The sequence below is a fragment of the Pteropus medius genome, unplaced genomic scaffold (assembly GCF_902729225.1).
Source record: "Pteropus medius unplaced genomic scaffold, Ma_sr-lr_union100, whole genome shotgun sequence".
NCBI classification, from domain to species: Eukaryota; Metazoa; Chordata; class Mammalia; order Chiroptera; family Pteropodidae; genus Pteropus; species Pteropus medius.
In genome coordinates, this window is record NW_024351543.1 from 2,046,156 (window position 1) to 2,060,484 (window position 14,329).

Below are 14,329 nucleotides of genomic sequence, written 5' to 3' on the forward strand. Positions count from 1 at the left end.
CTGTTCTTTGCTTTTATGATATTGGGAAAAGGAAAGAGTTAGTAAAGAAATACAAGCATTCCTCAAGCCCCTCTTCCGTAAAACACATTCCACCCAGTCTGCTGAACAGGCTGGAATCTTTCTCTGCCCCCACCCCACAACCCTCTCAATGCAGCGGGAAAGTCGGTGGGTAATTGGGTCCAGATTGGAGATGCTTAAATATTCATGAGGCTGGCAGGGAACTGGGAGGGGGCGACTGTCTAGAATGGGGGTGGGGGCTGGGGAAAGTGATTAGTCATTGAAAGCTAGTGAATAATTCTAGAAAGAAGCAACAGGAAAGAAAAAAGAGTAGGTGGGGGGAGAGGGAGAGGGAGAGAAGAGAGAGAGAGAGAGAGAGCGAGCATGTGCGATGAGCAATAGCTGTGGACCTTACAGTTGCTGCTAACTGCCCTGGTGTGTGTGAGGGAGAGAGAGAGAGGGAGGGAGAGAGCGCGCGCTAGCGCGAGAGAGCGAGTGAGCAAGCGAGCAGAAAAGAGGTGGAGAGGGGGGGAATAAGAAAGAGAGAGGAGGAAAGGAGAGAAGGCAGGAAGAAGGCAAGGGACGTTACAACCATGCTGTGCTGTATGAGAAGAACCAAACAGGTAGAGCTAAAGATTTTTACTTCTTGCTGTTGTGAAATTACCAGAGTAGAGTAAAGACAGAAAAAAATATTTTAACTGCTTCTGCTCTGGCTATGGTGCTCGCGTTTCCTTAGCATATGGTAACTGATGGTTGCATCCCAGCTTTTATTCTCTTCTCTCTCTCATGCTGTTTTTGGAATGCTGCTATTAATTAGGATGAGGTTAAAACAAATACGCCTGTTTGGCTAGAAATAAGAAAGATTTTTTTTTTTTTTTTGGCTATTAGTAAATGTTCGGCATTTCAGATCTCTGATTTTGCGGGTGTAGATGTAGAAAGGGGTGTGAGTGGGGGGTGGGATAAGGGCTCTACCTACAAGATGGGGAGGCAACCCTTTATATTATTTGCAAAAAGCAGGGTTGAAGGATTAATATTCAGTAGTGAGTATTGCTTGTTCTGTTGTACAGTTTTCTCACATGTGCTGCGGAAGAAGCCTTATTTCCTACATGCCTGAGCCTCAAATGGGCGCAGGTATTAATGGAAGAACATGTGGAGGTTTCATTTATTTATTTATTTATTTTTCTATGAATGAATGAAACTGTGATTTGGAAGATTTTTTTTCCCCCGCAAAAAGAATCTAAAGACAACTGGGGCCGGGGAAAATTGGCGGTGTGGAAGGGGAAAACCCCCGTAGCCGATTGTGCACCAGCTGGTCAGAGAAGAGGGCGGACCACGCCCCTAGGAGCTTTGAGCTCCGCTGAGAAAGACGAGCCGAGTATTACCTGTTGGAGATTAGATCTTTTCTCCCCTTCCCTTGCATCTTTCCTGGGATTGTCAGTGCCCAGAGACGGGCTAACATTCTGGATAATAACCATGGTGACTCATTTTCATCAGGAAGACGGACACATACATGATTAGCAAGAATCCGTGTCCCCTCCCTCCCTCCCCCACTGCCCAGGTTTTTCTTCCATTTCAAATTGCTCACTTATTTCTTGAAAGACATTTTAGAAACTTGATTAGGGCGAGGGTGGGAAGAAATGATGAGTGTGGTATTCTGCAGGAACCCACAGTGCCGTGGCATTCGCCAAATGAAGCTTTCAAACATTCGTTGGAACACGTTTGGTGATTTTGGCGAAGGATAAGGAGAAAAATGGGTGTGGGATATGGGTGAGTGTGTGCTTGTGAGTGCGTGCGTGTGTGCGTGTGTGTGTGTGTGTGTGTAGGTGTGCGTGCCCACCGGAAGGGAGGCAGTCTTGGTCAAAGAAGCCCTTTACAGATTGATTGCCTTAGGGGTGGGGTGCAAGAGATAGGAATTGGGCATTATTCCTGTGCAGGTATTGGATATTGGACAATTTGTAATACACTGGCTGAATCCAAAGGGGGTGGAGGTGGGGAGTGGAGAAGAAACAGCCTGCCAGCTTTGCACATTTAGCCAGCGCCCTGAAAGGAGGGGTGGGGAATGAGGATGAAGAAGAAGGAAGAGAAAGGGGGAAACTGAAAGAGAATATCAGAGTACTGGGTAGAGAGAGTGGAGAAGGTAGCATAACATAGGATAGATAGATAGGTAGGTAGGTAGGTAGGTAGATAGATAGATAGATAGATAGATAGATAGATAGATAGATAGGTAAATAGATAGGCGGGTAGATAGGTATATAAGTAGATGATAGATAGATATAGATAGATAAATAAGTAGCAGGTACCTGGGGTTTTGTGTGTGGTTTGTGTGGGGGTGTTTGAGGAAGAGCATGAAAGTCTTACATGTCACACTTTCCTAAACTGCTCTACGGTTCTAGAGATTGATGCTTCCATTGGCTCATTTTTCAAACCAGGACACTTCCTCTCCTTGTCTTCCTTCATTCTAATACATAAATGTAATAGATACAGGTGGCCAAGTTAAGCACACTGTCAAGGAAACGTCCTGTGATTGCCCCACTGGTGAGCTGGGGAAATAAAATTTAGGAAGGTGGAGCCCTAAGGAAGCCAGTACTATTCATTAAAAAAGCTTTAATTTTGGAGACAAATATGCCAGTTTACAACTTTTTGTCACTCTATGTATACACATACAAGTATACACACACACCCTTCGACAAAGGAAACCAGGCATGATTTTTAGAAAGAGAATTTGTGCTAACGGAATTCCCTGCCCCAAAATGTGACAGCTGCCTCCACCAGGGTTCTATCTCAGTGACAGCCCCAAGTGTTCAATGGGATGTGCAAACTGATGAAGCTTAAATCATGTATTTGAGGATCTGTAGAAATTTGTATGTAAATATATATAGCATCTGCACACTCCATGTACAATAGTCATGCATGCCTGCCTGTGTTTTAGCATAATTTATATTCAAGAGAGAAAATAAAAGGTATAGAAATTGTCCTGTTTTGCCCATGAGTTTTATAGATGCGTGTTTTTGTGTGAAATGGTTGTGTTCCTTATTTGCATAAGTCAGTATTTAGGATAGCAGTAAATCAGGCTGAAGGAAATGGTATATTTAGGGTGTGGGCTCCACACTATACTGGTTGGCTTATATATAGCATGAGTACTTAAGTCTCACACAGATTTCCTGCTTATGGGTGGAATGATCCTATATCGTTCATGGCAGAAGCCAAATGAGTTTATCTTTGTTTTGGCATCTATTTATCATTCTAGTCCTTAACGGGAAATAAAACAAGGGCAAAATCCTGCAAAGGTCTAGACTCTGCCACACCCATGAAATCCAGCAGAAACGTGGGAGGGGGCTGGAGAGATTGCACTTCCTTCCTCATCCACTTGAGCAGCTTAAAGAAGCAATCTTGGATTTCAGAGTTGTAATACATTGCCAATGGAGGAGAAAAAAAGCATAAATGACCTTTATTGGCCATTAATTACCTACCACTATAGATTATCATAGCAGGAAGAAGAGAATGGGAGTGGGGTGGAGATGAGATGATAAGGAAACGAGCAAAGCAGGAATAAAATAAAAGAATCCCTGAGATTTTATTGGTTTATGATTTTCAAATATCTTGGGGCTAACTTTAAATAGCTTAATTACCACGTGTACTGCCGATGATGAAAAACTTGCAAGATAGGATCTGCGTCCACAAAGCAAGAAAAACTGTGAAGTATTTCCTTTGTTTAAAAATAAGGACTTCAATTTGTAACTGAAGTGTAAAGAATACTAGTGCAAGCAAGTAGCCCCTCTGTCTCCCACCCTTCAAAGCCACAAACATCTGCCTTTTTCCTCATACAATAATTCTTATCTTAGAGAGTATGATCTGTGATTTAGAATTCCAACCTTGCCTTTCCCTTGCAGGTTGGAAAGGTGTGGAAGAATGCCGCCTTGCTGCTTGGCGCAGACTGATTCCTCCTAGTGATAGATTGGATTCCTCCTAAATCTTGCTGAGCCACACCCAGTGTCACCCAGGGACTAAGTGAATTAATTAAATAGAGGCATTCTACTTAATATAATTGAAACTGTTCGTTTTTTAAAATGCTGATTTTTATCACACATTTCTAAATTTAAACAGAAGAAGAAATCATTTAAAGGGCTTTTTTTTTTTTTTCCTGCCAAATTATCTGGACTTGCAGAGAACCTTAGAAAATTCATGGTGAATCTAGAAACGCGTTCACATCTGGTGACCCATGCCAGGGTGCATACACAATGAGCCCTGTTCTTTCTTGCTGATAGTCTGTAACTCTGGTCCCTCCCTCCCCTCCCATGCTGAGGAAACTGGGATAAGAACATGCAGGGTTAATTTTTCTCTTGCTGAGCTGGCAAAACTATAGAAACCTTTCATGTTTTATGCTAAAGGGCAGTGCTCCTATTCACTAAGAAGGAGAGTGGCAAGGGGTCTCCTTTACTTCCTTCCTAGTGAAATTGTCAGTGTTGTGCCTGAGGCTGATAATTCCACATACTTCCGTTTTACCTGGCCCCAGAAGGAAGTGGCGGGAGAGGGGGAATTCCTTTTAGGCAATAGTAAAGCATATATATTAACCCAAGTTCCCTTTGTTCATATTGATAAAGTAAAACAAGTCTAAAATCTTCCTCTAATATTAAAAGAACATTTCAAAGGATGCACCTACCCAGCTCATCTCAAGACAGATACAGCATTCACTTCCCTATTAGCTGTCATGGAGGCATACAGGCAACCAAGAGTGCCTGTTGTCAATCAAAGAAGTGACTGTGAGCAAGAAATTCTCCCTTTGAATTTCTGAAGTATGATCAGGTTGCCTCTGCACCATTGTACCGAAGTCTTCATACCTTTCTCTGAGGCACTTGAGAAGAGCACTGTGCTGAGTCCTTAGTTTATGCCACCCACTGATTCTGTGATCTCGAATGAATGATATAATCTTGGGCTTTGGTTTCCTTTTGTAGGATGGAGACTTAAAAGCAAAAAACGAAAACAAACAAACAAAAATTTCACGCAGCTTGCCTTAAAGAGTTTTTGTACAAAATTAATGTAAAGACAAACCACACAAATGTAAAAATATTTTTCTGTCCAAGTTTTGCAATGCGAAACTTAGCTTAGAACTTGTCGGTTTTTCAGGATTGTTCAGTGCCCACTATACTGCCTTTGTCTGTCGGGGAGTAGTTCCTTCTGGTCACAGATGATTCCTCGGCTTGTGCTCTTGCTCCTCCTGTTTTTTCTCTAGAGTCTCATTCCATCATGTCCTACCCTCTTGAAATTTCATCTTCTCCTGTTGTGCTAATCTCTTTCCCCATAGCCCATGAATATACCCTTCTATCTACTCTTCTGTCTCCATCTCTATGGTGCTCTGTCTCACCCTCTTTTTAGAATAAAGTCCCTAAAAGCACTCTCCACACTTACTTTGTCCTCTTCATCACTTGCCATTCACTATTCTATCTATGTTAAGGCTTCTGTTCCCATAATTCCATTGAAACATATTCCGAAAAAGATACCACATCCACTGACTCTTTAGTTTATGTCTTATTCGATATCTCTTTGACATTTTGTATTATTGTCTATCTACCTTCCGAAAACTCTCTTCTCATTTTCTTCACTCTCAGATAAGTCCACCTTAGTCTCTTTTGCTGGCTTTTTGCACTTTCTTCTCCCCCAAATATCAATTATGTTCTGGTTCATAATCTTGATCCATTTCTCTCCTCACTTTATACACCAATTCTAGGTGATCTCATTCATGTCTGGAGTTTTAACCACCTGTGTGATTTCCAAATCTGTATACTGGATATCTCTCCTGAGCTCCTGACCCCACAGGCAGCTCTTAATATTCAGCAGACGCCCACATTTACTGTGTATGGAATCATACTGAGTGTCTTGTGTTTTGTACCACTTAGTCTTTCCTCCAAATTCCCACCATATATACAGCATCATCTATTCAACTTCCGAGCTCTAGGGACCTGGGAGTAATCTTGAACAACAGTTCTTTTTCCAATTCCCACATCCAGTTATTAAATCCTTGGATTCCAGTTTAAAAGATTTTTCATCCATCCTCTGCTTTTCAACTCCACCATAGGTTATCCTGGTTCAGACTTTCATTATCGCTCATCTGGACAAAGGCAATAGCTTCTCATATGGACTCCCTACCCCTCTATCTTGCTCTCCAATTTTCCTTACAAATAACACTGCACTTATCTCTACCTAACACAAATTTGGTCATATGATTTTCTCCTTAAAATCCTCAAATGGCTCCCTATAAACTGTAAGCTAAGATACAAACAGCTCAGCATGGATGACATAATTTAGTCTTGCCTACCTTTCTAGTGCCATCTTTAAACACCTTCTCTTCTCACCTTATGACACCACATAAGTTTTTCAGGCCTTGGCGTCTTTGCTTGTACTGTACTCTCTGCCTACATTACACTCCCTCTTGGCTGGAAAATTCTCATTTCCCTTCTAAGAGTTAGCTCTTTGAAGCCATTCTTGACCTCCCTAAGTTTTCTTCTACCTTTTTTGCGACTGTGCTATATTTTGTAATATCACTATAATATCACTTGTTGCACTGTATAGCATTTGGTTTTTCACACAATGGTGTTTATACTGTAAGCTGCTTAAGAGAAAGCATGGAATCATAATTCTTTTTCTATTTCCAGTGCCTACTACAATACTTGCCAAATACAGTAACTGGTTTTAACTGCGGATAATCTGTTTGCTAAATGAACGTGGAACCATGTTACAGACTTTCCAGAAGTTGTGGCATATCTAAATGGATGGAACCACTAGTATTCTTTTTCTTTAATCTACTGGGATCAAATTTTGAAGTGGAGCTGATTATCATTGATTCTTGTTATTGATCTGTGGGATGATAATCATCACTTTTTACTGAAAGCAGACACACAATGAACCCATTAATACTGTACTTCTCCAAACTACCATACCTGGTACTATCTGAAAAGCATCCTTTGAGGTCCTCCTCCCCTCCCCATCCAGCAGATAGCCCCACCCTCTGAAGTTAGCAGAGTCTCAGGAAAGACATCTTTACTATGGTCTTGGATCTTTTCATGCCTTTCCTTTTGACCCCCAAGTTCTCGCCCTTGTCGCTTTGCTCCACAACTTTTCCAAATAATCCTTGACTCCATCTCTTGCTGCTCTCAGTTGATGTAATTCACTGATCACGCAAAGTTCAAAATATGTGTTTCTGTGCTCAGCGGCCTATGTTTGAGAATTAATTTTATTTTCATTTGGGGTTCTTTCCTTTCCACTGAAGTATCCACATAATACTACTCCTCAAAAAGAATTCTTGCATGAAGGTAAAGGGAGGTTGATTGGTAAATAGTCTTTCAAATGTCTGTTAAGTGAAGGAGAATCAATCTCTTTTATTTTTCTTTGGTTTGAATAAACTGAAGGGATTTAGATTCTGAAGTAGACCTATTATGGCCAACACAGGGAAAATTGCAACCACAGCTTTCCATGATAATATTCCCTGCCAGATTCCAAGTACTATATTTTTCTCTTACTGAATTTAGCTTGGCCTTGATAAGAGTGGTAAGACAAATGATTTATAGGTGAAATTTGTCTTCAACTGCTACAGTCGAGTAGTGTTTCCCAATCTCCATACTCTTATTCTGTATCTGGCTCATTCCTCTCAATCTCTTTCAATCTCTTTCTTTGAGTTTTTCTATTTTTTTTTCTTTATCTTCCTTTCAGGTCCAAGTGGAGTTTTCCTGATTAATACTATGTCATACTAGCGTTTAGTGGGTGAGGCTATGAACGAAGAACTTTCAGAAAAAGTGTGTTCCTTCCAATTTTCCAAATGGGTATTTAGACAAAACAGGCATTTTAAGCTCTATCTTGCAAGTACTGACTTCTCAATTAAAAAAATATATATATATCATTTACTGAGGGAATAAAAATAGGAAGAGAAGAGTCATCATGATGAGCCATTGGGGGTCATGTTTGGGATAGAAGACCATTCTCAAATACCTGTTCAGAGCTAGCTTTGTGTGAATGTGCACGCAACTCTATTGGTTCTCCTCACCAGGCGGCTGTGGTCAAAGTTATGATTCCTTCTCCTGTCTGCTTAGGTTAGAGGCGCATACTTGCAGTGAGCTTACATTGTAGTGTGGGAGTCTGACCCTCTAGATTTCCTGTCCTTAATTATTTACAGATCTTATTTTCTTAGATGTTTCTTAGATGTTTAATGTCTTGTTTCATGTTTTTGTAGTGGAATAAACCCTTCCTCTGGGTTCTAGACCTGGCTCTGCCAATTACTTGTCATGTGGCCTTGGGTAAGTAACTTAATCTTTCTGAGCCCCAGTTTATTCATCCGTGCAATGGACGCATAAAAAGGACACTCCAAATCTGGTCTTTCCTGCTAGGTTGGTTTGAGGTTCAAATAAAGTTACAAAAATAAAAATGTTTTACAAACAATGTTTTTCAAGTGTAAGGTATTGTTAATTGAAGAATTCCACATATTGAAACCTAAAGTGTTCATGGTTCTATGCAAAGAAGTACCCTTGCTCTCTGTATAGAATATATGTAGAGAGACAGATATAGATATAGTTATAGATATTGATAGATATAGATATAGATATAGATCTTCCATTCTCATCCCTTTTCTCCTATTCTCTACAGAGTAAATATTAAGCATGATAATAGATGGGAGCATAGTGTATCTTTGTCGCGAGACTCCAAGGATCAGTTCAAATGCATTAGAAAAATTTGTTGTATTTCTTTTTATCTTTTTCTGTTTTAGTCTTTTTTCACACTTATATTTCTCTTCTCCATTTGCTAAATTGGCTGCTTCTCCTTCACCGTACCTCACTTCCAAACTGGGTTCTCAGCAGTAATAGTACCAGGCATGCTGTGCTCAAGTCCGTCACATGAGGGCCCAGTCAGGCAGAAGAGTAGAGAGGGAATATGGTCCTGGTTAAGAGACTGAAAGTGGGGTGAAGCCTGGTTGAGAGAAGTTCAAAGATTATCACCTAAGCACCATTTTCATACAACTTTAGGATCCCTCAGTTCATTAGAAATTAATCTTGATCAGAAGTGATATACAATCCTGAAGATTTCTAACTCAACTCTAAATGCCATAAATAATTTTCTAAGCTCTCAGCATCTCTACAAAGGACATTTCAATTCTCCTGTGTCCCTAATTGACTGGGATAAATTACCATTTTAATAAAATGAAATTTATAAAATTCTCATATAAGAAGTGGAATTTTATAAACTAAAGAATCTTATTTCTTAATATATGGATAATATTTTAAAATGGTTTTAAGTATAATAATTGGATCAAGTTTGTTTAAGAGATTCTGTTTTTCCTAGAAGCCAAAAGTCTAAAATAGAACAATTAATAACATGCATATTTTACAAAATACTTTTATATAGGGAGCTTATATAGAGTTTAACAGAGAGGTGTGTTAACTAGAAATTTATAAGCTGGTGTCCAGAAGGAAACAGTTATTTCTTTGAATATATTTTTAGTTTGTTAATGGTCAGTATCCCCTTTAATGCTTCACTCTAGCCACCTCTCCGTCTCTTAATCTCTCTGTATCTTGTGCTATGTCTCTCTGTCTCTCTGTCTCTCTTTCTGTCTCTCTGTTTCTCCCTCCACACATGCACATACATACTCCTATTATTTAGGTGTCCTTTGATTGAATACTAGTAACAGAAACTAATTTTAAGAGCCTCTAAAATAGATCTATTGAAAGAAAACTAGATATCTCAGAAATTAAGGAGTTGATCAGGCAAACTTAGGGAAACCAGAGTAGATATGGGAACCTCAACAACAGAAATTCATAGACTTTCTTTCTGGAGTCCTGCTTTTAAAAGACTCAGTTACTAATAACCCCAGCTTCTCTCTGTCTGTTCAAAATTCTAAATAAGAGATAGAACTACAGAGAGGGAGAGAATGAAAGAAAGAATGAAAATGAATGAATCTGATTGGTCCTTTTGGGTTAGCTAGTTACCAATGAACCAATCATCTATGACTGGAGAAAGAGTCAGGTCACATGGTTTAAGCACAATTTCTGAAAGGCCACACCTGTGAATTTAGTGAGAGAGTAATTTGTCTGAGGAGGAATCTCCTGCATATACACCTATATGTACATCACAGGATAGCCACCCAGATCAGGAGAGAAGTACCTCAAATGTGGTGGACCTACTAATGTTTCCTTTTGGTTGTTTTCATATTGTATTTCATATTTTCATGTATTGCATATTATTATTGGTAGGTTATTATTATTGGTATCATCACTGGTGATTCTGAAAAGAAAAAATAACCACACAGATAACTGATCTCATGAGCCTTTATACCTAAAAAAGGAGAGTTGGGACAAATTCCACAGGTGGAGTTGAGAGGCACAGGTCTTTCAGAAGCTAAACTCTGGCAGGTTCCACTTGTCTAAGAGAAATACTAACTATTATATATTCTTGCTAATTTGACATGGTGTAGCTTTGTTCTCTTTTCTTTTTTAGTTTGTGGGATCTGTTTTTGTAAAATGATTGGTCAATAATGGATATAAAATATTTCCTTTGGATTTATATCAGAGAAATTCTACTCCTTGGTATTAGTCATCTCATTTTGAATGTCCTTGAATTAATTCCAGCAATAATCATCATATTTATCTATTTTTAGCAAATTGGCACTTCCTAAAATATTGAGCTGTTGTCTCCATATGCACTAGTTTGCTCTAAATGTAGAATTTTGGAAATTAGCCTTACAGCCATTAATACCAGTTCCAATAACTATTCAGAAATGTTATTTTTAAATGAAAATTTGAAAGACCCTAATATCTTCCCACTAATGACTATATAAAAGAGCAAGATGAGGCAAAATAAATAAATAAACAAACAAACAAACAAACAAACAAAATTATCTCTAAAGGTTAAGTCCACTCAAGAATTGCCTGCTTTTCTAAATGGCTTCAGAACCTCTTAGCACATCTAGCCTAGAAACTAGCTTAGACTAGGAGCTGTTAGAATGCAAATTCTCTTCCCATTCCTGCTTTGCTTTGGTTCAGAAACCAATTTACCTGCTTGGAGTATACGCTGAGAAGTAAAATTAATCATCAAATTAGATCCTTAACAGTTATTCCAAAGGATGCATTCTACAGTTGTACCTAAATTCCAGGAGAGGCAATTGTCTCCATTATTTACAAAGAAAGAAAAAGAAAAAAGAAAAATCAAGGCAGAATTTTTTTTAAAGAGAAAATTCTCAGTTTCTAAATAATTAAGTTGCAGTTAGATTTCCAGGTACATGTTGTACTGAAGGCAGCCCACTTCAGTTATCCAGACATTTACAGGGTTCTCATGGGGGAAGGGAAATAGGCAATGAGTATGTTTGGGGTGGATATTGCATTTCAAAATTCTTTTCTTTAAATCAATGGGAAAAAGTATTATTTTATTTGAGAGATGTAAAAGAATAGCGAGACTTCATAAATGATCCATCATTAACTTTTCTCACTTCATCTTGCCTAGGCATTTAGATAATTTTTCTTCCGAAGTTTTATTGGATTAATATTTCTAAAAATTTCTGAGATGTTTAAAAGAAAGGAGAGAATGGTATTATCTCATTTAAAAACATTAAGTCAAATCTCACTTGGGGATTTGGTTTTTTCAAATATGTATTTTTCTGAAGAGTAAGATCTTTAGAATCTTACCTTTAACCCTTGAATCTCAATGATTTGTTTACTCCAATGAAAGAGAAGGTGATTCTGTTTTTTTTTTTTTTATCACCTGGGAAAGCTACTCTGGAGAAAGGGTTTTGGAATTTAGTATTCATTTGAACGTCTTTCATGCTAATCTAAAATCAGTGTTCCCCATAGCTTTGACTGTCTTTCATTGAAAGACACAGGGTGATAACTTTTGATAACTCAGCCGGATTTATGCTCTACACTGGTGAACAGTTAACTGGAGAGCTGTTTAGAAAACATCAACAAGACCTAGTTTCTTGCATATTTTTTCTCTCATCTTGAACTGTATACTTTAAATTTTTGGGATAAAATCAGTATAGAGGAGGAAATGAAGATTACAATTGAAAAGGAAGGAGGAGTTACAAAATAAAATTACTTGATTTGGAATTGGGCCATGAAAACTGTTGTGAGAACATTAATGACTGCGTTTGGCTCAGACCTCCCTTTGGAACGTCATCTGGAAGGTACAATAAGCCCCAAACCAAGAGTATTCGGGAAAGAATCCAAGAAGTTTGGGCACCAGTATACTTAAGTATATATACTTAAGCATATTTAAGACCAAAATCAGGTTTTATTCTCACTTAAGTGAGAGGAAACTATTTATTCTTGGCAAAAAAAAAAAAAAAAAAAAAAAGCCTATTTTGATATCACGGGTATTATCTTATTTTATGTTATACTGTATTTTTGTGATTAAAGGTTTTCCTGCAGGTCTCTACAATTCTATATTATTATTCTAGTATGACTAGAAACTGATTGGTTCATGTACAAACTGAAGTTTATTTTATTAAGTATATCTTATCAAAATTGTTACTTTTACTGAAATTAGCTATACTGTAAAAATCCATTCAGAAAAAAACAAACTATAAAAATCATAGGAAAACCAATAGAAAAATTAACTTTCTCATATTTCAAGATTCACATATATTAAAAATATTATTCTTTGCTGTCATCTTAGAAAAAAAATGTCATGTTAAACTAATTATTTCTCCCTAGATTAGACTTCTGAGTCTCCTCCTATTGACAATATCTTTTGTAGGTACCAGCACATTCTCAGTTACCCAGCTTCTCACATGGAATAACTGATACCCTGCCTTCCTTCAGGAAAGCCATACGTGCTATGTTATCAGTTACCAAATTCTATTTACAATGTCTTTCACATCTGTCCCTTCCTTCTGCCAGCCTTTCTCAACCAGCATTCTAGAAGAGAAACAAAGCCCTAATGCCCTGAGGCCTCAAAGCTCAGCATTAACCTCTTTCCTGTGCATCTTGATGGGAATGGTACTAGTTACATACTCTTTGTGAAAATGGAGAAAACAGTCACTCGAATCTTTTTTGTTGTTGTTCTGTGGTTTGGATGAGCAATCCCAGGAGGAAAAGGGTGGATAGTCACCAAAATTCTCAGCTTTTGGCATCACCTTTGCACACTGCCTGCTCGTTAATCTTACATTTCATTTCCCTTTTTCTCAAAATTTCAAAGGCTTTTCTTCATTTACAGGGTTGATTATATTTATTTGTGATTGCTTTTCAAGGCTCCTCCAAATCTGGTACCAATCTGTAATTCTTGCCTTACCTCCTACTGGCTCTGCCATTGACTTGGCTTGTGAATTTAAACAAATTCAGTCTCTCTGGGTTTTCATTTGTATATAAACAAAAGTATTAAACTAAGTTATTTCTAAGGCTTTCCAACTTATAAAATAGCATGTCATTCTGTCCCAGACAGACTTAGTATGCCTTTAAGTATTAATTTCCCTGTGTTTTCCTTCACTGTCATTTCTACTGCTTGGAAAGTCCTCTTTCTGCCTAACTCAATCTCATCCAACCCCTGGGGCCTGAATTAAGAGTTATGTCATCTGTGAAGGCTTTCCTGACTATATTGCTTTTTTCTGTGACTTCTTCCCCTCTTAGTTCTTTAGTAGCACATATAACTGCTCCATTTCTTTGGCATTCATTAAACAAATCCTTACTCGGTTATTTATTTGTATTTGTGTGAACCTAATTTCCCCCAACTAGTTTGCAAACCATTTGAAGGCAAGGTATAGAGTTCAGTGCCTGGTTCAAGAAACACATGCTGATTGATATATTGATATCTACTCTGTGATAGCTCTGTATTAGACTCTGTCTGGATGTACAAGACAAGGATGAACAAGGCTCTGTAAACTCTCAGAAAAACAGGTAGAGCTATGACATTTCTGGAGCTTTTGAAACCATGAAGCATGACTTCTTTCTTAAGTTTCTTTACTTTCTTGGCATCCATAAACACCTATTTATGCTGGTTTTTCTCTCCTACATCTTTGGCTGCACTTTCTTTTTTTTTAAATTTGTTTTGTTTTTTTTTATTCTTGGCTCCTCTTTTTCTACCCGTTTCTGAAAAGTTGATATTACCCAGGCTTTTGTCCTTATTCTTGCATGTTCTTACTCAGTAGAAGCTCCAATAATAATCTAATCAGCGCCCACAACTCTCACAGGGACTAGTGACCACAAATTCTCTGGGCTCTCTACTTCCTGGGTTCTAGAGCTTTGTATCTAACTGTCTGCTGGAAATATTTTTCTGATCACACTCAGGCACACTTACTTAACAGATTCTAAAAATAAGTCATCATCTCTTGTTCCCAAATCTCTCTTTTTTTCATCCAGTCATT

The 14,329-nt window shown here is 38.2% G+C and overlaps 1 protein-coding gene across 1 annotated transcript in view; it reads left to right on the top strand.

Moving 5' to 3' along the window:
- Positions 1-344: 344 nt before the first annotated feature.
- Positions 345-14,329, top strand: part of GAP43 (growth associated protein 43) — a 96,124-nt gene continuing 82,139 nt past the window's right edge. The window contains exon 1 of the mRNA XM_039843060.1: positions 345-620. Coding sequence (XP_039698994.1) covers positions 591-620 — 30 coding nt within the window. The 5' untranslated portion in view covers positions 345-590. The remainder of the gene's footprint in view (positions 621-14,329) is intronic.